Source organism: Bubalus bubalis, chromosome 4, assembly GCF_019923935.1.
Source record: "Bubalus bubalis isolate 160015118507 breed Murrah chromosome 4, NDDB_SH_1, whole genome shotgun sequence".
Lineage (NCBI taxonomy): Eukaryota > Metazoa > Chordata > Mammalia > Artiodactyla > Bovidae > Bubalus > Bubalus bubalis.
The window spans coordinates 133529300-133553368 of NC_059160.1; the positions used below are offsets into that span (position 1 = coordinate 133529300).

The window sequence follows — 24069 nt, forward strand, 5'->3', positions numbered from 1 at the left end:
CTGACTTTTGAATTACAAGAGAGACATCTTAGAGCCTGTGACTTGAATGGGAGAAGACTGGAAGTGCTCTCACCAGTGGTGAAACCCATAGTGTGGAACCCATTTTGTGGAAATGTTCCCGGGGACCGTGATTTGGATGGAAGCTTATCTTAGATTCTGGATGCAGATTTGGAGAGAGAATTAACTAGGTTCATGCAGCTTGTTGGAGAGGGTAGTGTGTAGGGGATGGGCAGCAGGGACGGAGGAGTGGAGGGGATAAAGTTTTGAACAGATGTCTTCTGGCATTTAAAAATTTTTCCTTTGGCTTCTTAATTGACCCCATATTTGCTCAGTGGTTTAGTCTCCACACATTTGTAATTTTTCCAGCTTTCTTCTCATAGTTGATTTCTGGTTTCATACCATTGTGACTGGAAAAGATGCTTGATATGATTTCACTCTTCAAAATTTATTAAGAATTGTTTTGTGTTCGAAGATATGGTCTGTCATTGAGAATATGCACTTGAGAAGACTGTACATTCTGCTGCATTTGGATATATTCTATATGAATGTTCTGAATCATGTTCTGCATTTGAAATGTTCTATATAATTCTATTAAATCCATTTAGTCTAATGTTTTATGTAAGGCTGCTGTTTCTGTGTTGACTTTCTGTCTTGATCTATCCCTTGATGTAAGTGTAGTATTAAAGTACCCTACTATTATTGCATTGCTTTCAATTCCCCCCTGTAGGTCTGTAAATAATTGCTTTATATATTTTAGAGCTCAGGTTCATATATATTAAAAACTTTATGTGTTTTTGATGGATTGTCATCATTTTCATCCAGCTTTGTCTCTTGATGCCCTTTTTGGCTTGAAGTCCATTTTATCTGACATGAGTATGACTCTACTCTCTCTCTTTGGCTGTCATTTGGTTGGACTATCACCTTTCAAGCCTTTACTTTGAGCCTATGTTTGTCTTTAGAACTGAGATGATTACCCTGGGGGAAACATGTGGCTGAGTGTTGTTTTTTAATCCATCTAGTCACTTCATGACTTTGCATTGGTGAATTCGATCACTTTATATTTAGGGTGACTATTGACAAATACTTAGTACTGCCATTTTATCGTTTTCTGGTTGCTCTATATTTCCTTTTTTCTTTTTCCTTGTGTTTCTGTCTGCCACTTTAGCAGTTTTCTATAATTTTTCTCTTTTCTCTTATGTTTCACGTGTTTGCTCTAGATTAAAAAAAATTAATTTATATTTTATTTGGAGGCTAATTACTTTACAGTACTGTGGTGGTTTTTGCCGTACATTGACATGAATCGGCCACGGTGCTCATGTGTCCCCCCGTCTCAAAGCCCCGTCCCGCCTCCCTCTCATCCCATCCCTCTGGGTTGTCCCAGTGCACTGGCTTTGATGCCCTATCTGCGCTGGATTTTTTTTATGTGGTTACTGAGATGTGTACAAAATGTCTCAAAGCTAGAATAGCTGTTTTTATGCTGGTAGCATCTTGTCTTCATTTACCTTTATGTATTCTGTTCTCTTCCTTTTCCTCTTTTATGTTTTTGTTGTCACAAGTTATCCCTTTTTATGTTGTGAGTTTGTTACCAAAATGAATATATATATATATATATATATATGTTTTACTGCTCTTTCCCCTTTTAACCTTTATATTATAATTGTTTAACAACCTAATTTGATATAAAGTTGAATTTTTCTGATTTTTCCTGTCAGATCATCACCTTACTCAGTTTTGTGTACTTTTGCCTTTTCATTTCAGGTAGAAGAGCTCCTTTCAACATTTCTTGTAAGGCAGGTCTGGTGGTAGCGAACTCCCTCAAAGTATGTTTCCTGGGAAAACCTTTATTTCTCCTAAAAACCTGGAGGATGACTTTGCTGGATATTCTTGGATGAGAGTAATCAGTATGTCGTTCTACTCTGTTGGCCTGTAGAGTTCCTGATGAGAAATCTGATGAGAGCCTCATGGGGTTTCTTTATAGGCTACTGGCTTTTTCTTCTCTGGTTGCTTTTAAAATTGATTGTTTGTTGTGGACTTTTGACAGTTTTAATATACTGTGTCCTGGTGAAGGTCTTTTTGCGTCAAGAGAATTAGATATTCTTTTGGCTTAATTGACTTGCATATCCAGTTTCTTCCACAGGTTTGGGAAGTTCTCAGCAATTATTTGTTTAAATAAACTTTCTGCTCCCTTCTCTCTCTCTTCTCTTTCTGGGATACCCATTATCCTTATATTGCCCTTTAAACACATCTTGCCCTTCCTTATGGACAGTTCTTTTAGAATTTCCTCATTAAAAAAAATCATAACTCTCTCTCTTACCTGAGTCATGTCTAGATTTCTATATTCAAGTTCGCTAATTCTGTCTCCCATATGGTCTGTTCTGTTTCCAGTGCTTTCTAATATATTAAAAAAGTCTCATTTATTGAATTCTTCAGCTCCAGAATTTCTTTTTGGTTCTTTATAATTTCAGAGTTTCAGTCTTTTTGGCAAAGTATTGTTTCTGTTCATTATTTATTTATTCCTGAGCTCATTGAACTGCTTTTCTGAATCTTCTTATACCTCATTAAGTTTCTTCATGACAGCTATTTTGAATTCTCTGTCATTTAGATCTCAGTATTCAGACTTTAAGTGTGATTTATGGAGAATAGTCATTTTTTTTGTGTGTATGTGATACTATGTGTCATGATTTTTTCGTGGTGCTTGGTGAGTTGTTCCTCTGCTCGTGCTTTTTACCTTTCTTTAGGTAAAGATTTTTTTTCATTCCATTCTAATTCAACAGGTTGGTAAGTGGAGGCTTTTCTTTTGTTTTTCAGTAGGTGGCGGTATATCTCAAGTTTTGGGTTTCTCTTACCTGAGGTGCCTCTGGCTCCATTAGAGAATGGGCACTCTGCCTCCTCTGCTGCCGCTCTGTCAGAGGTGTTGCCTGGCGCCTTCGTTGTCGTTGCGTGTGCCTCTGGGGTTGCTGGTGCTTTGCTGCTGGTGTCACTGCCGGGAACCCTGGGATGATGGGCACTTCCACCATGTCTGGAGTCCCCTGCGTTGCAGGCAGCTGCTGTGGTGGGGCTGGTAGGGAAGGATCCGGAGGTGAGTGGATGCTTCTGCTACAGCTAGGGTTGTTGGGTTCACGGGCACTGCTGCTCTGAGTAAGGGGCCGGAGACGTGGGCACCGCAGCTGGAGGAACTGTGCTGCAGGTCCTACTGTTACGGCTGCAGCTGCCACCCAGTTCCCTGGCGGGGGGTGCTGTTGGAGCTGGGACGCCAGAGCCACGTTCCCCAATTCCCCGCCTGCATCTGGGTTCCCTGGAATTGCAGGCTCAGCTGCCATGGCTGGGCGATGCGGGTCACGGGCACTGCCTCTGCTCTTCCCCTGCTTCTCCCTCCTCCATGTTCTAGTCCACCCACCTTTAGGTGTGCAGATGTGTGGAAGTCTCCAGCATCCTGGTGTGTGGGGCAGAGAAACCTTTGTTGAGTTATGGAAGTTTTACTGTTGTAGATTAAAAGAGGAGAAACAGAGTGTCTCATGCCACTATGATGCTGATGTCATGTTAACCATTTTTAATTGTATCTTTCTGTGGTATTAAGTACATTCATTAACGTTGTTCATGGGATCCAATACTTTGGCCACCTGATGTGAAGAACTGACTCATTGGAAAAGACCCTGATGCTGGGAAAGATTGATGACGAGAGGAGATGGGGGAGACAGAGGATGAGATGGTTGGACCTACTCAATGGCCACGAGTTTCAGCAAACTCTGGGAGATAGTGAAGCCTGGCGTGCTGCAGTCCATGGAGTTGCAGAGAGTCAGACATGACTTAGTGACTGAACAACAGCAACAATGTTGTTCAGCCATCACCACCATCTGTCTCTGTAGTTCTTTTCATCTAGTAAAACTGCAACTCTGTACCTGTTAAGGAATGCAAACTAGTACAGCCACCATGGAGACTCTCCAGTGTGGAGAGTCTTTAAAAAACTGGAAATAGAATTGCCATATGACCCAGCAGTCCCACTGCTGGGCATACACATGGAGGAAACCAGAATTGAAAGAGACATGTGTACCCCAATGTTCATCGCAGCACTGTTTACAATAGCCGGGACATGGAAGCAACCTAGATGTCCATCAGCAGATGAATGGATAAAAAAGCTGTGGAACATAAACACAATGGAATATTACTCAGCCATTAAAAAGAATACATTTGAATCAGTTCTAATGAGGTGGATGAAACTGGAGCCTATTACACAGAGTGAAGTAAGCCAGAAAGAAAAACGCCAATACAGTATACTAACACATATATTTGGAATTTAGAAAGACGGTAACAATAACCCTGTATGCGAGACAGCAAAAGAGACACAGATATAGTGAACAGTCTTTTGGACTCTGTGGGAGAGGGCGAGGGTGGGATGATTTGGGACAATGGCATTGAAACATGTATAATATCATATGTGAAACGAATCACTAGTCCAGGTTCAATGCATGATACAGGATGCTCAGGGCTGGTGCACTGGGATGACCCAGAGGGATGGGATGGGGAGGGAAGTGGGAGGGGGGTTCAGGATGGGGAACACATGTACACCCATGGCGGATTCATGTCAGTGTATGGCAAAACCAATACAGTATTGTAATTAACCTTCAATTTAAATAAATAAATTTATATTAAAAAAAGAAAGAAAGGCCCAACATCTAAGCAGGCCTTAAAGAACACACACACACAAAAGGAATACCTCCACATTGCTTTCTCCCCGCAGTCCCTGGAAACCACCAATCTACTTTCTCTCTCTCTGATTTTGACTCTGCATTTCTCATATAAAGGGAAGCACAGAGTATATGTATTTTTGTGACTGGCTTATTTCACCTAGCATAATGTCCTCAAGGTTTATCCATGTTGTAGTATATGTTAGAATTTCCTTCCTTTTTAAGGCTGGATAATATTCCATTGTATATATAAACCACATTTTGCTTATCTGTTCATCCAATGATGGACACTAGGGTTGCTTCCATATTTTAGCTACTTTGAATAGTGCTACTATGAACATGGTTGATCATTGTACAAATATCTCTTTGAGTCCCTGATTTAAGTTCTTTTTGATATATACCCAGAAGTGCTAAATCATATGTTAATTCTATTTTTACTATTTTGAGGAAGTATCATAGTGTTTTCTACAGCAGCTGTGCCATTTTATATTCTCACCTATAGTGCACAAGGGTTTCATTTTATCCACATCATTACCAACACTTGTTACTTTTTGTATGTGTGTGTTTTGATAGTAAGCTATGCTTATGGGTATGAGGTGGTATCTCATATCAGTACTTTTGATTTGCACTTCCCTAATGATCGAACCAGAGATCAAATTGCCAACATCCGTTGGATCATGGAAAAAGCAAGAGAGTTCCAGAAAAACATCTATTTCTGCTTTATTGACTATGCCAAAGCCTTTGACTGTGTGGATCACAATAAACTGTGGAAAATTCTGAAAGAGATGGGAATACCAGACCACCTGATCTGCCTCTTGAGAAATTTGTATGCAGGTCAGGAAGCAACAGTTAGAACTGGACATGGAACAACAGACTGGTTCCAAATAGGAAAAGGAGTACATCAAGGCTGTATATTGTCACCCTGCTTATTTAACTCATATGCAGAGTACATCATGAGAAATGCTGGACTGGAAGAAACACAAGCTGGAATCAAGATTTCTGGGAGAAATATCAATAACCTCAGATATGCAGATGACACCACCCTTATGGGTGAAGAGGAACTCAAAAGCCTCTTGATGAAAGTGAAAGAGGAGAGTGAAAAAGTTGGCTTAAAGCTCAACATTCAGAAAACGAAGATCATGGCATCCGGTCCCATCACTTCATGGGAAATAGATGGGGAAACAGTGGAAACAGTGTCAGACTTTATTTTTCTGGGCTCCAAAATCACTGCAGATGGTGACTGCAGCCATGAAATTAAAAGACGCTTACTCCTTGGAAGGAAAGTTATGTCCAACCTAGATAGCATATTCAAAAGCAGAGACATCACTTTGCCAACAAAGGTCCGTCTAGTCAAGGCTGTGGTTTTTCCAGTGGTCATGTATGGATGTGAGAGTTGGACTGTGAAGAAAGCTGAGCGCCGAAGAATTGATGCTTTTGAACTGTGGTGTTGGAGAAGACTCTTGAGAGTCCCTTGGACTGCAAGGAGATCCAACCAGTCCATTCTGAAGGAGATCAGCCCTGGGATTTCTTTGGAAGGACTGATGCTAAAGCTGAAGCTCCAGTACTTTGGCCACCTCATGCGAAGACCTGACTCATTGGAAAAGACTCTGATGCTGGGAGGGATTGGGGGCAGGAGGAGAAGGGGACGACAGAGGATGAGATGGCTGGATGGCATCACTGACTCGATGGACGTGAGTCTGGGTGAACTCCAGGAGTTGGTGATGGACAGGGAGACCTGGCGTGCTGTGAGTCATGGGATTGCAAAGAGCTGGACACAACTGAGCGACTGAACTGAACTGAATGATCAATGATATTGAGCATCTTTTTATACGCTCATTAACTATTTATATATCTTTGTTAGAGATATGTCTTTTGAAGTTCTTTGCCCATTTTTGGATGAAGTTATTTGTTTTTTTTGTTGTTAGGTTTTAACATGGTGGTTTTTAAACTAACCTCTGGGAATGGGAGTGGCAGCACTCTTAGATAAGTGGGTTGATATTTGGATCCTGGTTAGGCAACTTACAGTGTCAAGTTGCATGGAGAAGATTGTGTTCAGTTTAAACATGTCTAAGAAGCTAGTGAGATACCCAGGTGGAAATATGCTTAAAAGGCTATGTGATGGGTCTGGATTATAAAAAAAAAAGAGCAAGGGGAGGTTTCACTTGGTAATAAGTTCTTCAACCATGGGACAATGAAGCTTTTAAAGAACTATCTGGCAGTGTGAGACAGCAGTGCCCACCAAGTATTCTAATTGCCTCCTGCATGTCCCAGCTCCCTTTGAGTTTGGCAGAGATGTACACATAGTCATGGTCAATGAGCTGTGGGGGAAGTAGCGTGTTTTTCTTTTACGCCAAGGCAGTAAAATATTGATGCAGGGTTCTTCCTGTTTTTCTCCCAAAGGGAGACTCAGGAGGCCATGGATTCCAGATGGGCAACTATAATATGGAAGTGCCTCCATTTAGCTCGGGTCCCTCAGTGTGTAGAACCAAGCCCCTTGACAATTCACACAGGCCATTCAACATGAAAGAGAAATGAAGCTTTTTTATATTCATCCACTGAACACACTCCATTTAGAGTTGTTGCAGTAGCATAGCCTGCATGGAATTTTATCTGTTTGATGTCTCAGGGACACCATTATAGAGCTGCTGTGTTATGTTGATCTTTTATTCCTTAACAGCATCAATGCCATTGGAGGTTACTGAGCTAAGTAAGATTGTTGACTTTGAAAAGATTAAAATGAGCGGGGTGGTAAAAGGCATTGTCTAAAAAAGCCTATAATGTGGATTCTTGTAACTGGAGTTAACCAGGCATGTGAAAAATCAGAGGCTAGGAAATTAACAGTCAGAGCTTGGTAACTTGATTTTATTAAATATATCAATAGTGTTATGTTTTATCCCATTTTTGTACTGTTACACTCAAGTTATACAGCAGTTAGAGTGAACTAACTCTGATAGTTCAAGTTTAATAAATCTCTTCAGAGTTACTCATGATGTCAGATAGAGATTTGGTTAATCTTTCTGAGGAATAAAGGGGTACTTGGAGAATGAAATAGTCTTAAGAATCATAGGTCCTTATGTCCCAGGTTTTTACTAACATAGGTCATCAGAAATAAAGGACTCATACCCCATGAAAGGGCTTCCCAAGTGGCTCATTGGTAAAGAATCTGCCTGTGAGGCAGAAGATGCTGGAGAAACCGTGAAGTTGATTCCTGGGTTGAGAAGATCCCCTGGAGGAGGGCATGGCAACTCACTCCAGTATTTTTGCCTGGAGAATCCCCATGGACAGAGGAACCTGGTGGGCTACAGTCCATGGGGTCACACAGAGGCAGACACAGCTGAAGTGACTGAGCATGCATCCCATGAAAATTCTCCTTGGTTTGGAGCACAGATCAGGAAGTGGGAACCATGCTTTTTTCCCCCACAAAATGTTTTTTACATTACTGAAACAGGTGCTAACATTTAGAAATCAGATTTAATGTGAAAACTTGGCTTGTCTTTTAAAATGGGGGTGTGTCTTCTTTCCCCAAGCTGGTGCCAGCCGTAGGCTGGAACAGAAATGACAGAAGTTAGGCTTCCTGCTTTCCACAGCCTACACTTGGCCCAACTTGCCATTCACTGTACTTAACCCACAGCTCCAGACATTTTGGTTGGAGAGTTTTTTTCTCTGTTATAATACAGCTGTACCATGGGAGAATGAATCTTGTCAGTGATTTAGAATTTACTTTCACCTAATGAATTTTCACTCAGTTCATTTATTCTGATAAACATACTCCTCAAAAATACCGTATTTTGGATGAGTTAAAGAGGCTTTGTAGATGAAACGGCTGTTATCTGTGCTAGAGCATGCGCTGTCTACTTGGAAAATCTCATATAAAGGGAACGTTTTCTGTTCCCTTCATAATTTCTTCCTCATCGCTGCTAATTACTTTACCAATGCTTATTGAGATCCTAACAGCATATGATATCACTTACATGTGGAGTCTAAAATATGACACAAATGAAGCTATGAACTGAAACAGGATCTGGGACACAGAGAACAATCTGGTGGTTGCCGAGGGAGTGGAGGGTGGGAGAGGGTTGGATCGGGAGTTTGGGGTTAGCAGATGCAAACGTAGAATGGATAAACGACAAGGTCCTACTGTATAACACAGGAAACTATATTCAATATCCTATGGTAAACCATAGTGGAAAAGAACCTGAAAATGAATGTCTGTGTGTATAATTGAATCATTTTGCTATACAGCAGTAATTGACATTGTTCTTCAACTATACTTCAATAAAAATAAGTTTTAAAAAGTTTAAAAATATAAAGTTATCTACACGTGTTCCTCACACCCATGGTGGATGCATGTTGATGCATAGCAAAACCAATACAATATTGTAAAGTAAAAAAAATAATAATAATAAAATAATACATGTATCCCCGCAAAAAAAAAAAAAAATAAATAAAGAAATATCCAAAAAAATAAAAATAAAAATATAAAGTTATCTAGACCATACACCCATGAAAAAGGTCAAAATACAGCTGTTGGCTACCAGGAGCCCAACTCATTTGTGGGATTGGTAATCTCAGCAAAGAAATAAGCACTATAATGTTGCCACACCAAGGTGAGAATAGGGATGGGGAGAGAGAGCTGAACTTTGCCTGGGAAAGCTGGAGGAGTTTTCACAGTGGAGGGCACATTTCATCTAGGTTTTAATTGATAAGTAAGAGTTCTTTGAACCTTCTGAAATAAATGAGCTTAAACTTGCCTATAGTGTGAATAGTTTAAAACCCCTTATCTGTGATTTTCAATGAGGCATTAAAAAGTAGTCTTCACCTTGTATAATAATGTGGGACCCTAAAAACAACCTTGCAAACTGAAACTGCGCAAAACCCTTTTAGTACTCAGTGGGAAAATGGAATGATCTGCAACCTTTAAAAAATTTTGTCAAATGTTAGAAAAAAATCTCTTCCTATTAATCATAAATTATAGGAAAATGAAGAAATAGTAAAATTAATTATTATTCAGGACATTGTATTTAAACATTAGAAACACTGAAACACTGAGGATTATTGTGTTTCATTTCTTTGTAAAATCTTGTCAAGTTGCAACGGCGCTAGCTTTTTTTTTTATTGCATAACTTACAGTATTGAGATAGCATCTTTTCTGTGCCTTGAATTATCATGGTCTTAAGTCTGAATCAAATTCCAACAGCTTATCCTTGTACTTTAAAAGTTGTGAAATTTCTTAGTTTTTTTAAATAATAAATTTTTGTGGTGAGTCTTCATTGCTGCGCAGGCTTTTCTCTAGTTGTGGTGAGCGAGGGTCATCCTCTAGTTATGCGTGGGCTCCTCATTGTGGTGGCTTCTCTTGTTGCGAGCACGGGCTCTGGGCCTGCGGGCTTCAGGAGTTGCCGCTTCCAGGCTCTAGAACAGTCTCAGTAGCTCTGGTGCACAGGCTCAGTTGCTCTGCGGCATGTGGGATCTTTCTAGATCGGGGATCGAATGTGTGTCTCCTGTATTTCCAGTGGATTCTTTACCACTAAGCCACCAGGGAAACCCCTTCTCAGAGTGTTTTTTTTAATGTGAGTTATTTGGCTGGTATCATCTCCTTTGGGACATCTTCATCCTTTTCGTCATGACTGCGTTCATTCTTTGATGTTGTTACTTTTGTCTTCACAAAGTTCCTCTGGCTGTGAATTCAGGGTCTCACACACAGCATCAGTGTCAAAATTCTCACTGTTAGCTATTGATACTATCCCCATTGATACTGGATTTAAATTCCAGTTCCAGCAGTATAATATTTTGCTTTTCTGCTTCACTTTCATCTTTGTTGACCAATTTTCACCTTGGGTTATCCATTTTCATGTCCTTTGATTTTATCACTGGAAGACAGAAAGTCAGCACCATTCCTTGCTTTGCTGTCTGTACGTGAACTGATTACAGATGTCTTGTGAGTAACCACAGACAGACTTGGAAAGAAGCAGCGTGACTGGTCACTGATCAAGCTGAACATCTGTTACATATGTAGTGATCTGTGTACTGAAGAGCTGGCAGGGGAATTTATATTTGATGCAGCTACTCAAAATCACAGTGAATAGACTTTGATAACTGTTGCGGGTTTGGTGGTGTTGAACTGCAGCACTCCAGGCTTCCCTGTCCTTCACCATCTCCTGGAGCGTCTTGTCCTCTGTCATCCCCTTCTCCTCCTGCCTTCAGTCATTCCCAGCATCAGGATCTTTTCCAGTGAGTAGACTCTTCACATCAGGTGGCCAAGGTATTGGGGCTTCAGCATCAGTCCTTCCAATGAATATTCAGGTTGATTTCCTTTAGGATAGACTGCTTTGATCTCCTTGCTTTTCAGGGAGCTCTCAAGAGTCTTCCCCAGCACCACTAACTGAACTGTGATAACTAAAATCCATGTATCAAAACAGTGCAAAGCCAGGACTGTCTCTGTGGATATCTGTTTTTTTTTTTTTGGCTGTGTGGCGTGTTAGGTCTTAGTTCCCAGACTAGGGATTGAACCTGTGTGCCTTGCACTGGAAGTGTGGAGTCTTAATCACAGAACCACCAGGGACATCCCTCTCTGTGGGTATCTTGACGGGCTATTCCTGCTCTTCGTGGGAGGTTCAGCTGAGTGCTAGTGTGACCCTCATTTTTGTCACTGTGACAACCAAATTTCTTCTCACATTCTCCATACACGTGTGGGGTGGGGATTCCTCCCTGGGTTGAACCGTTCTGGGGCCACTTCTGGGTCACTGTGTCATTAACCAGAATGCGAGGGGCAGCCGGGCTGCCGCTGGCGACCACTTCTGTGTTCACAGCAGGGTTCTGACAGCAACCTCCCTGAGAATGTGGTGCCTTCCCTTTCTTCATAAGCCAGGTGAGCAGAAATCACCCTTGCTTGGGGAGTCAGTCACTTATTGTCAAGCTGGGCTTTGCCATATGCCTATCTGCTGCTTAACCTCTTTGAATCCTGCTTTCCTCATCTGTTAATTAAAAAAAAAAAAAAAAAAAAGGTTTCACGTACCTGATTTATAAGATTATCTTGAGTACATGGAAAGTGTATGTTAACATAAGGCAAATGTGAGCAGGTGTTCTGGGGATGATGAATAACTGAATCATTGAGATAACATTTCTTGGATTTAAAATGAAATATAACAAAGATCTCTAATGTCTCAGCAAAATCAATATCCCCAGCTTTTGTTTTATTTTGACGCACCACATGGCATGCAAGGATCTTAGGTCCCCAGCCAGGGATTGAACTTGTATCCCCTGCAGTGGAGCGCAAGAGTCTTAACCAGGAAGTCCCCGCCTCAGCTTGTAGACACGCCCTCATGTGAGACTTCACTGGTTTCCCAGCTCCATCTTTCAGTGGCTTCTAGTTGCTCTTTTCTCACTTAGCTCCCTTCATGGTGAAGTTCAGCAAATTGGCTCATAACCCGTCAGTACATGAAGTGACTTCAGACAGCCTCCTCCGTGACGGTGGACCTTATTTCTCCATTGATATTAACACAGGAAAGATAGAGCACACAGGAGCTGGTCTCGTAGAGAAGCAGGCTGCAGGTGGCGCCCAGCTGGTAGCCATTTTGAAGGACGAATTTTCAATAGCTTAGAGTATAAATGTCAAGCATTCTTTTCCTGGCTCAAAAATAAATATCTCAAGTAAAGTCAGCATAAATAGATTTGTCTTGGGTTGATCTGAGATGCTGATTACTTACCTGTGGATTTTTAGCTTTACGTCTGGATTGAAGAATTTGGTGAAATAAGCACATTAGTAGAATGTTGCTGGTTTAGCAAAAGTTTCCTTCATCTGTAAGATATTATCCTATAATTGCTTCAGACTTTCAGAATGTGTAGTATAGTGAGCATTTGTAGACATGTTCTCTTTTTACATGGTGTACTAATGTGGAATTTGTTGCAGAGGGAAAAAAAATCTTTGACTTGTTATTGAAGAATCTACATGGAGATTATTTTTATCATAAATGAAGCTACTTATAGAATTTGATTAGGTGATCTTGTTTATTTTATTCTAGTTTTGTCAAGTTATTTAAGGAAAGTGAGATTATTTCAATGCTTCCATGTACATCTGTGATGACATTTTTTCAATAGCTGATAGAACTTTCTTCCAATCAAAAAAAGCTTCCGTATTCCAGCTTATATAAATGTTACCTTCCTTTCTTTCCCTTATTCCCCCAAAACTAAAACCAAAGTAAGAATATATGATTCCATTTTTATTAGGTACCTTTTTAATATAAGAAGCAGTGCTGTTACTCTTTGATCAGGGAAATTACTCCCTGTTTGTGAAAAGCAAATGTGAATTAGAACTTTCAGATGGCTCTTTAGCTTCCAAAACTGTTATCTATCCATAGTTTTCTGTTTTTTTTTTTCCCATCAGAGGATAATTGCCTTACAATGTTGTGTTGGTTTCTGCCGTCCAACACCTCAAAATCAGCCATAACTGCATATGGCATTCTATTTTCAACAGATTTTTCATGATGAAGAAGTAACCTTTGAAGATGAAATAGGTGTTGTTTCTAATATCAATCATCTTAATTTTAATTGCTTCATATATTTAAAAATTTGTATTAGGTCAGATACTCTTGTTACTGCGTGTGCTCATTCACTTAGTCGTGTTCGAGTCTTTGCGACCCCATGGACTGTAGCCTGTTAGACTCCTCTCTCCATGGAATTCTCCAGGCAGATGCTGGAGTGAATCGCCATTTCTTCCTCCATTTTTTACTGTAAATATTTGGAATTCATCACAACTGAGATTAGCATAAGAATTAAGTTACATTTTAATGATTAATTCCCTGTTAGTAGTCAGTACAAGCCTAATGACAGAAATTTAAGAGTTATTTTTCAAATAATTGCATTTTTAGATCAACTCCTCCAAAATCTTCTCTCTCTTTATGACATATAGAATTGTTGCCTATTATATATAACCTGGCAGAAATTAGTAGAATTGAGAAGAAATTCTTGTGAGAATGAAGATATAACACTGACCTAGTTGAGATGGTATAAACATGAAGCATCCAGAATTATGGGTTAGAACAAGTCTTTAAAATATTTGAGGTGTCACTTAATATTTATTGAAAATGACTTAACATCAGATATTTGTTCTTCAAGGTCTGATTTTGTGAAGGTGGAAACCAGAACAGTAATACAGTTGGTGGGGGAAAAACTAGCTGGAATTCATTTTAGGATTTTTTTTTTCCTGAGACAGAAGATAGTCACTTTCTTCTCAAAGGTTCTGTGGTTTTGCATACCCAGGCATTCCTGGCTTAACTGACATCAGAGTATTTATAGATTTAGTTTCACATGGAAGCAGTAGTGATTTTAGGCAGGTTTCCCAGCTTTCAGTTCAAATTTCACACAACTGGGGGACATCAACAACTTATATTTTGTAAAGAGGTTGGTCAGGAGTTGGCCATTTAATTGAAATTATTCCTTGAATGCAAACGAAAGTTTTTGGATATCATCCTGATTTGCTTAAAAATTAGGGCATTTAGGGACCCTGGCAGTCCAGTGGTTAAGACTCCGCCTTCTAAATGCAGGGAGTGTGGGTTTGAGCCCTGGTCAGGGAGAAGGCAATGGCACCCCACTCCAGTACTCTTGCCTGGAAAATCCCATGGACGGAGGAGCCTGGTAGGCTGCAGTCCACGGGGTCACGAAGAGTCGGACACGACTGAGCAACTTCACTTTCGCTTTTCACTTTCCTGCATTGGAGAAGGAAATGGCAACCCACTCCAGTGTTCTTGCCTGGAGAATCCCAGGGACGGGGGAGCCTGGTGGCTGCCGTCTATGGGGTCGCACAGAGTCGGACACGACTGAAGTGATTTAGCAGCAGCAGCAGGGAACGAAGATCCCATATGCCACAGGGTGCAGGCACAAATTCTTTAAAAATTAATTAAAAACAATTAAAAAAATTAGGGCATATCATGGTTTTCTGGGAATTGATTTCTTTGTGAAGTTTTGCAGGAATTAATTCATTTGTAGAAAATACATTTTCTTGAAAGATGTCAGTGTTTTCATATGTTATAAAATTCACAGAATGAACTGCTCCAGAGTTCTTTCCTGTTTTTTAAAAAAAAATGTCACTTTAGTTCTGTGGTTCTCTATTAGACATGTCTGGATTTTGTGAAGATGGTGAGAGATTGCCTGTAGCTCCTGTGATAGTTGCTCCTTTCATCTCCTTTCCCTGCGTGCTGACCCTTCAGATGCGCTAGGAGCTTGTCGCATCCACGGCCCAGCCTCCTCAGCGACTTTGACATCATTTGTGTCTACACCCAAGCTGTTCAACTCGAGGACGTGGCCTCTGTGAAAAGGAAGATAAGCCCTTAGGTCAGAGCTTATCTGGTAGCCCTGGAACATCTTTTTAAAAAAGTGTGGAATTCACCTGTAAACTTTCTAGGTCTTATTTTTGCCTCTAGCTGAAATTTTCACTTTATCTCTGACCTCCATTCATTAGCTGCTTTGTTAAGGTTACAGCATCCAGAATTACGGGTTAAAACAAGTCTTTAAAATAGTTAAGGTGTGATTTAATGTCTGTAGAACATGATTCAAAATTAGTAGTTTCTTCTTTGAGCTTTGGTTTTGTGAAAGTGGAAACAAGGGCCATAATAAGATTAAAAAGAAAGAACTAGCGGAAACTCACTTTAGGATTTTTCCCCCCTTTTTTCTTGAGATATAACATAGTCATTTTCTTCTCAGAGGTTTTGTGGCTACTTTGATTTCAGCCACAAGCTTCCTGAGCTCATCTTTGCCAGTTCTCCTATCTACTTGTTCTGACGACCACTTAGGGCATCTTTTTAAGCCAAACATGCTAGTAACAGAGCCTCAGACTTGCTTAGTGCTGTAATTCTGCCTCTAAACTCAGGATGCTTTCTAGGATGCTCTCCGAATGATTAAAATGTTAGAAAGTTATGTCTTTCAACCATCTTTGACAAGGAAACTTCTTTATTAAGTATTTTAATTATGGCACCTGATATAATTTACTGGATTACACAGCCAAATTTACAAAAGTATATAGATTATTCTCTTTCTGCTTCCCCACCAATATGATAGTAAGATCTTAATTTCCCATTTTCTCTCTTAAGCTATCTTAGAGGAAAATGTTCTATCTAATTTTAGTCACTTTGAAGATACGTGTACAGTAGCTGGAACTAATAGGTGATAAAACATGACCCATAAGAAAGCCCTCCTGATTGGGCCTTCCTGCCCTCATTTAGTGACTGATAAGTTCATTCATAAATTGGCTTTTACTGGGCTGTCAGGACTTGAGTGACTTTGCAGGCTATATTTTGGGGAGCCCTTTACTAACTTTACCTCCAGCCCCAACCTTTCACAATAGGAGCCAGAGCCACCCTTGTGAGTGGCCCTGTGCCAGCGCCCAGCCCACTGCCTCTGATGGTCTGTCTGTGTCCCTGAACTTGACTGTAAACTTGTGAACACCAGAATTGTTCCTTATTCATTGCTCTGGGTCCTTGCACTTCACTGCACTGTAGAGACAATGGACTGGTGTGAGGTTTAGAGGAAGTGTGTGTAAAGAAGGCATTTCAGCTCAATAGCTGTTACCTGCTATTAAGATATTTTCTATGGCAAATTATTTTCTTTATGGAGCATTTATTGGTGTTTAATAAAAAGAGATGATCACATGCCATGTAATTTCTGGGAAACTCTCCAAATGATGAAAGTTTCAGAAAGTTACATCTTCCAACTGTCTTTGATGAGCAGCTTCTTTATTAAGTATTATAATTATGGCACTGAAGTAGGTTTTTGATAAATATTTGCAGGTTGTTAAAACCAGTCAGTCTGCATAAATTCTAAAGCATATTTTCAAATGTGTTATACACAGTTTTTAAAAGAGAGAGGTCCTATATTGCGTATAGTACGGTGGTTAAAAGGCCAGTCTTTGTCAGCTGTCTAAAGTTTTTATCCCTACTCTGTTCCATCCCAGCTATTTGAGGAATAAAGAAATCTACTTCCCAAGGGTGTTAGGAAGATTCATTTATCCAGATAAATCTGTGCTTGCTGTGTGCAGGGTTTAGAGAGCTTTTATTTTGCAGAGACAAACTATAAACAAGTAAACACAGAAAATAGAATCTCAGATCGTGATAAGGGTTAGGAGGAAGATAAACAGAGAGAGGTGGTTGGGGTGGTGCCTGAGTCGGGGCTGGGGGGAAGCTGGGGAGGGGGTGCGCAGGGCCCTGAAGTGTTATCATATGATATTTGTCTTTTAGAAGTTATAGATAACTACTGAGGACCTATTGCACAACACGGGGAATTCTACTCGATACTCTGTAATGACCTATATGGGAAAACAATCGAAAACAGAGTAGATATATGTGTAACTGATTCACTTTGCTGTACACTTGACACTAACACAACATTGCACATCAACTCCAATAAAAATTTTTTAAAAATATGGGTTTAGAGTTAAGTTTAGAAATTAATAAGTTCTTATTTCTAACTTGTTTAGAAATAAGTTCTCTTATTCCTTGGAGAAGACAATGAAACCCATGAATAGGACAGCATAGATAGGAGGAGTGGAGGCAGGGGCCAGATCTGGAGAGCTGGGGCAATGGGCTTGCCCACCTGCAGGGCCAGGGCAGCCCCTCGACTTTGAGAAGACAGCGTGACTTTAGTTTTGTTTTTCAGTTTTCAGTAGAGACACGGGTATAGAAGTGCAAACACCGTGATAAATGGCAAGTGGGTAATACACAGTGACAAGAAGGGCAAGTGGCTTGGGATCTCATTGTGGGAGACCCAGGGGGAGTTGGTCAGGGGGGGACAGCCCAGGGTCTCCTGACACTGGGTAAAGGGGGCATCTGGTCCTCAGGGCCAGCCGAGCGTTGCCACTTTGGGGTGTGGGCTCCGGAGGCTAACTCTGCCACATTTTCCAGAGAAGCAGAAACCTGAATGTCTATGTGAAATTCCCAGATTTAAAAATGTTGGGGGATTCATTTTGATATTTGGCAAAACGAATACAATTATGTAAAGTTTAAAAATAAAATAAAATTAAATAAAAAAAATGTTGGGGGGAAAAAAAATGTTGGCTCAGATTTTAGAAAACCCTTATAGTCGGTGGACAACATGCCTCTGTGGGATGCCAGGCTGAAACATCTGCTGCAAGCCCTTTGCTGCTGTGATAAAGGGGATTAAATGAAGAATGATGCATGCTATCATGTAAACCATTTAGCCTTATGCCCAGAACATAGCCAATACAGAGGGAGAAGAGGGACTTTTTATTAACTACATTGTTCATGCATTTCATTGTCTTTGGCATTAATTTGTTTAGTTACCTCTAAATCCATATGAAAAATTAAATATTATCCCACTCAAGTGACTTACGAGGGGTAGTTGCTGTCATTTGCCTATGAATTTGGTCAGTTGTTGGCTTTATTCATTTGTTGAGTGAATTTTATATTCATGGTATGAAAGTCAACAATAACCTAGGCTAATTTGTGTGATAATAGAAAGGATGGGCATTTCTTGGTGATTCACTCGTCTCTCATTTACCGTGGACTTCCTTTGCTCTGCACACCTTGCCTGCGTCACTTGTCCTTGGGCTTTTGCCACAGTGGGTCTCCAGTCCTTCTGGCCAATATTCTGCCTGGGAAGTGGGAAAGAACTGTGGCAAAAATGCCATCTCAGATCAGGCAAAAGATGATGGGAAATGCAGCCTTATGACGTGATGTCCTGTTTAGAGGCTTTTCATCAGTTTTAATGAAACACAAATGTGCCCAAAGCAAGTTTATTTTATTTTCTCCAGGAAAAAAAAACCCACTTCATTTTGTAAGGCCTATCCCACGTCGTTTTGCATTACAAGGATCGTGTTTGATGTGTTGCAATCCGCTGGTGATTGTCATGGGGGAATTTTACTCAGCACAAGCATCTCGGGTGGTTTGGCCACAAGTTAAAATTCTGGAGCATCACAGAGAGGAATGCTGGGAGTAACAAATATACTTGACTATTTCTAATAGATTAAAGGCTTATAAAAATGCATCTCCCCTCCCCACCCCCAACCGTGCCAAGGTTTTGTTTTGTTTTTGAATTGTTTTAAAAAGAGGTCATTTTGTTGCAACAACATGATGCTAAGGACTTGAAAATAATTTTTTTTTTTCTGGGAAAAAAAATCTTACCTGTAAATGCAAGTTCTTAATCAAATCAATATTTTTCTCTAAACTTTTGCTGCAGATCATGGAGGAAACAAATACTCAGATTGCTTGGCCATCAAAACTGAAGATTGGTGCCAAATCCAAGAAAGGTAAACCATGCGAGATGAAGAAATCAGTGTTTGTGATAATGCAGACTGTGGAATATCCGCAGGTTTCCTGGGGATTCAAATCAACGTCGATCCTTATCATAGTTGTTCCCAAATATTTGTTACATAGCAGTATTTGGGAAGGATTATCATAATACAAAGTAACATATAACTTTTTGATTCAACAACAGAATAATATTTTTAAGTATTTTGTAATAATAGACATGTTATTGTAGAAGATTATTGTAGCATCTTATGATTTCAAGGATGACCATCTAGTGGCCACGAGTCATGGTAACTCCCCACATGTAATAACGTGTTTTCAACACTCAGACTCCCTCTGTTTACACTTTAGACTTCTTGTTTATGTCCCAGATTTAGCAGCTGATTATTCTCACCTCCAGTTTGAGAGGAACTTAGATTTCCTTTCCTGACTGCTGCTTCTCCTCTTCGTCTATCACACAGCAAAGAACACACAGGATTTCTCTTTTAGGCCAAGCATTTTCCTTGTCTGCCTTTTCCTCTGCTTTAACCTAGAGGACACTCACTGGTGCATGGATGGTCAGAAATGAAAGCATAGGACCCTTAGTTTCCTTCTAAGATTACATATTATTTTCATATTTTAATTATTACATATTATGGATAGCTTTTTTTTTTTTTGTATAACCCCAGTGTCAAGAAACTTTGTTGCATATACTTCATTAAAAGATGCCCATAGTCTCTAGGAGATAATGGAGAACCATCACCAAGCAATTCAGAAAATGGTGGTGTGAGCTGAGCATTGTCTGTTGTGGTCTAGCTTTTTTGTTGTTGCTGTTGAGTTTTGCATTTGCTCCCCCTTCTCTCTCTGACCTTTATTGCTAAATGATGCTGAACACTGCAAGATTTGTCAGCTTTCTTGTTTCTGGTCATCCAGATTGCCTTCTTTTAATCTCATTTTATTAGAGCTACTCATCCCTTGGAATGTAAGTTATTTTATAACTCTTTGCGAGTGTTGTTATCTGGACTTCAGTGGACTGGAATTCCTATTGACACTCTGACCTTGTTATTTTCAATATTTGTGACCATGGTGGCAAGAAAAGGGAAGCTTATATGCTAAACAGTTCTAAGAAAACATAGTGAATTTCCAAGTGGAATTCCACAACTTTGTAGGAATCTTGCATTTGCCAAGTGCTATAGGATGTATCTATCTCCAGTGTGCTGAGATGTGCTCTACTTACGCAGAAGGATAAGCTGCCACTAGCTGGCTGCCTCCCTATTTGGTTGGTTGCAGCCGTTCAAAAATCCCTGGCCTGCTGTTTGAAAAAGTTGGAATTTGGACATGACTGGAGCCTCCTTCCGTGTTGTCATGTATTTTTACTTAAAGAATGACATGAGTTTCATTACTAGCCTAATAAAAATGTAATTCGATCAGTCCCTAAAGAAAAGCCCCAAGGAAACATGAATATTACAACAATCCCAGATAATTTTGGATGGCTTATTCCTCCCCCTATCGTGGGAAACTGAGAATTATTCATTTTATTCATTTTTTAAAATTTAAAATGTGGTTGCATCTTAAGCGATGTTAGATAATATGGATCGAATAGATTAAGGTAATGTTTTAGATCGGTTTCTGGTCATGGATCCATTTAACGCATTCACAGTGGCCAACTCTATTGATACATTTTGCTTTGAAAATAAGAGTATCTCAGCAGTACATTTGAGGGCATTTAGCATAATTTCCACATGGTTAAAGTTAACTTTTGGAATTGTGCCTAAGAATTGATCCCTGAAGGCCTATGTCTAAAGACATCCTTCAATTTTTTATTATTTATGAAGTGCCATAAATGTACACAATACTGAATGATGAGCAGAATGTGCCAAAAGAGAGAGATTGAGCTCAAGGAAGAAAGGAAAAAAAAAGTGTTCCTCAGAGGAAATTACTCTTCAAAATTGACTTGATTTGCCCTTAGTTCTTAAACACACAGCTGCTGAATCACATTTTGGCTTACATCCCTGATATGTGTATTTCTGTATATTTTTAAAATGGTCTGATTTAGAGATGAAATTTGTGTGACTGTAGTTTGTATTTAGTAAAAGTCAAGTGGCAGGAGGCACTTTAGAAGGTAATTATTTGCTTTTTTATCTGACCCTTTCTTGCCTCTGAATGTTGTTGAGAAAAGAGATAGTGTTCTTAATTTTAAGCTTTCTTTATTCCAAACTATTATTATTCAAGAGACCAAAGAATATAAAGGTATCTAGGGACTCATGGCATGTTTGGGATGATTATTAAATTCTAAGTCCCATGGTGATGTGAAGGTTTGGAATTTGCAGATGATCCCTCGTGTGCGGAGAGACAGTGCAGCCATGTATTTGTATTGTATTTCACTTTTAGATTTATGATGCTTATTGATTGAATATTTGAGCCTAGACAAATGTTTTTCATGGCTACTGTTACCATAGTCTGTCCCTTTCTTTACCTGATGGGAATTAGTCCTGCATTTTTCAAGTAGTCCTGTCGAAACTTTATTTTTCAAGTCATCAATCCTTTATCGGAGCAGCTGTGTGAGTAGCTGTATGACTTCTTGGGTTGATGTGCTAGTAGGATCCTGCTTGGCAGGAAGGCAGAAAGCCAGCATCCTGAATTTGCCATCATGTAAGAAACTTAAGATTCTTCTCTGCAGAAGGAAACGGCAACGCACTCCAGTATTCTTGCCTGGAGAATTCCATGGACAGAGGAACTGGCAGGCTCCAGCCCATGGGGTCACAAAGAGTCGAACATGACTGAGCGACTAACACGCTAGAGATTCTGGTTTAGTAGGTCTGGGATGGGACTGGAAATCCTTATATTTAACAAGTTCCCCTGGTGGTTCTTAAGGTTGAGTTTGGGAAACAAAAATCTCACCATCTGATATGGAAAAACCATTATTTAGTCACTAGGGAGACCATGTGTTCAAAAGGGAATGGATGGATGATGACTGCTATCGGAAAACAGGCAGGATCCTTCAGCGGCCACTTCTCTGGGACAATGTCCATCTTGGTTCCTAAAGAACTGCATCCATATGGGTTCATTAGTTTTATGTCTCTCTCTCCTCTTTGCAGTCAGCATGAATGAGTTTAGAGTGACAGGGACCTCATTGTTCAGTGCCTGTGTGAGATGTCATTTGGGGTACAAGACTGTCTGGTGTTTGTCCCCTCCATCTGCCCCTCTTCCTTCCATGTCACCCTTCTACCCCCTTCTTCTCTCCCCTTATCCTCCCCTTTACCTTTCTTCATTCCCTTTAACCATAGAAAATACAGTGGAGAAATGTACTAGGAACATTGGCATTTAGTAAGCAGGACATTTTGGGGAAGTGCATGTTCTGTGATATAAACTCAGGGACTATAAAACTTAAAAAAAAAAAATTCCCAAGTGTTTGAAATCATTGGGAGATTGAGTCCTCAGTCAAAAAGAACTACGAATTTAAGATTCAGTATCTTAAATTTACATAGGCAATTGGGCATTCAAATAGGCAAGGCTAGGATTGTCTTGGAGAAGGCAATGGCACCCCACTCCAGTACTCTTGCCTGGAAAATCCCATGGATGGAGGAGCCTGGTAGGCTGCAGTCCATAGGGTTGCTAAGAGTCGGACACGACTGAACAACTTCACTTTCACTTTTCACTTTCATGCATTGGAGAAGGAAATGGCAACCCACTCCAGTGTTGGAATGCCTGGAGAATCCCAGGGATGGGGGAGCCTCGGATGATGGGCTGCTGTCTATGGAGTTGCACAGAGTCGAACATGACTGAAGTGACTTAGCAGCAGCAGGATTGTCTTAATGGGGGCTGTGATTAAGAAAATAAAGCAATACATAGTATTTCTACTGTATAGCATAAATTTGTTTTGAGTAGAAGAAAATAAAAATCTCTCTAACTGTTGGATTTAGAATAATAGAAAATTCTGCTTTCCATAGAAAGACTTGAGATTTGTTCCTGTGAGAGCAGTATTTAAGAATTAAGGGACTTTCTGGCAGTGCAGTAGATAAGAATCCGCCTGCCAGTGCAGGGGACACGGGTTTGATCCCTGGTCTGGGAAGATTCCATGTGCTGCCGGACAACTAAGCTTAGCGCCACAACTGAGCCTGTCCTCTAGAGCCTTGAACTGCAGCTACTGAGCCCACGTGCCACAACTGTTGAAGACAGGAAGCCTCAGAACCTGTGCTTGGCAACAAGAGAAGCCACCACAGTGAGAAGCTGTCACACTGTCATAAAGAGTAGCCCCTGCTTGCATGACTAGAGAAGGCCCACACACAAAGCAAAAAAGACCCAGTGCAACCAAAAAAAAAAAAAGGAGAGAGAATTAAAGTTCTGGGAGTTCCCCGATGGCCTAGAGGTTAGGATTCCGGGCTTTCGCTGCTGCGGTGCAGGTTCAGCCCCTGGCTGGGAAACTGAGATCCCACGTGCTGCGCAGTGCAGCCAAAAATTAATAATGATTGTATAATAGTGTGGAAGCATACTAACAGAGAATGATTTCAGGTGCTCATTAAAATTTTGAATGTTATTCTGAATCACAGCCTATTTTAAAATAAATGCAGCTTTATTAAAGTACAGATTACATTCTGAACAAGTTGGACTGTTTCGCTAAATACAAGTCCTGCCAAAGCTGCCTTAACAAATAGATAAAAGTGATTGGTAAGGAGAACTTATTGCGTTGTTATGATCATCCTGCATGCTCCTTGATGTCAGATCAGCTTATTGTCTCAAATAGATAAATATTTTTCTTAAAATCTTCTTCTTGCTTTTAATTTGCTTATCAGTCCTCTTTCTTCTTAGACTAGCCAAGGTGGATGCGGCTACAAATTGTTTAAAGTTTTTATGCCAAATTCCATGTAAGTAAGATCAGCATTAATAAAGCTTTGTTGCCTTTTGTTCTGGGAAGAGTTGTCCTGCAGAGTTAAACTAAGTGACAGCAAGTGTTGTCTGCAACTGTTTCTCTTACGCCAGTCTCAGTGCCCCAAGCCAGCCGGAGTGGAAGGTGTTGGCTGGGTTGCCTGATGTTTTGGAGACCATTTGGCACCAAGTCTGGCCATTCTCTTCCTCCTGGAATAAACAAGAAGATCATCAGAATTCTATGGGGCTTTATTATCGTTGGTTGTCTTCCATCAGAACAAGCAACA

General features: G+C 40.2%; 1 protein-coding gene across 5 annotated transcripts in view; it reads left to right on the forward strand.

The window, feature by feature from the left end:
- Positions 1–24069, forward strand: part of BICC1 (BicC family RNA binding protein 1) — a 349763-nt gene that overhangs the window by 176125 nt on the left and 149569 nt on the right. For 4 of the 5 annotated variants that reach the window (XM_044942092.2, XM_044942093.2, XM_006050730.4 and 1 more), the window contains one exon: positions 18867–18936. The exons of the other annotated variant lie outside the window; for it this stretch is intronic. In XM_044942092.2, the coding sequence (XP_044798027.2) occupies positions 18867–18936 (70 nt within the window). The remainder of the gene's footprint in view (positions 1–18866; positions 18937–24069) is intronic. 5 annotated transcript variants of the gene reach the window in all.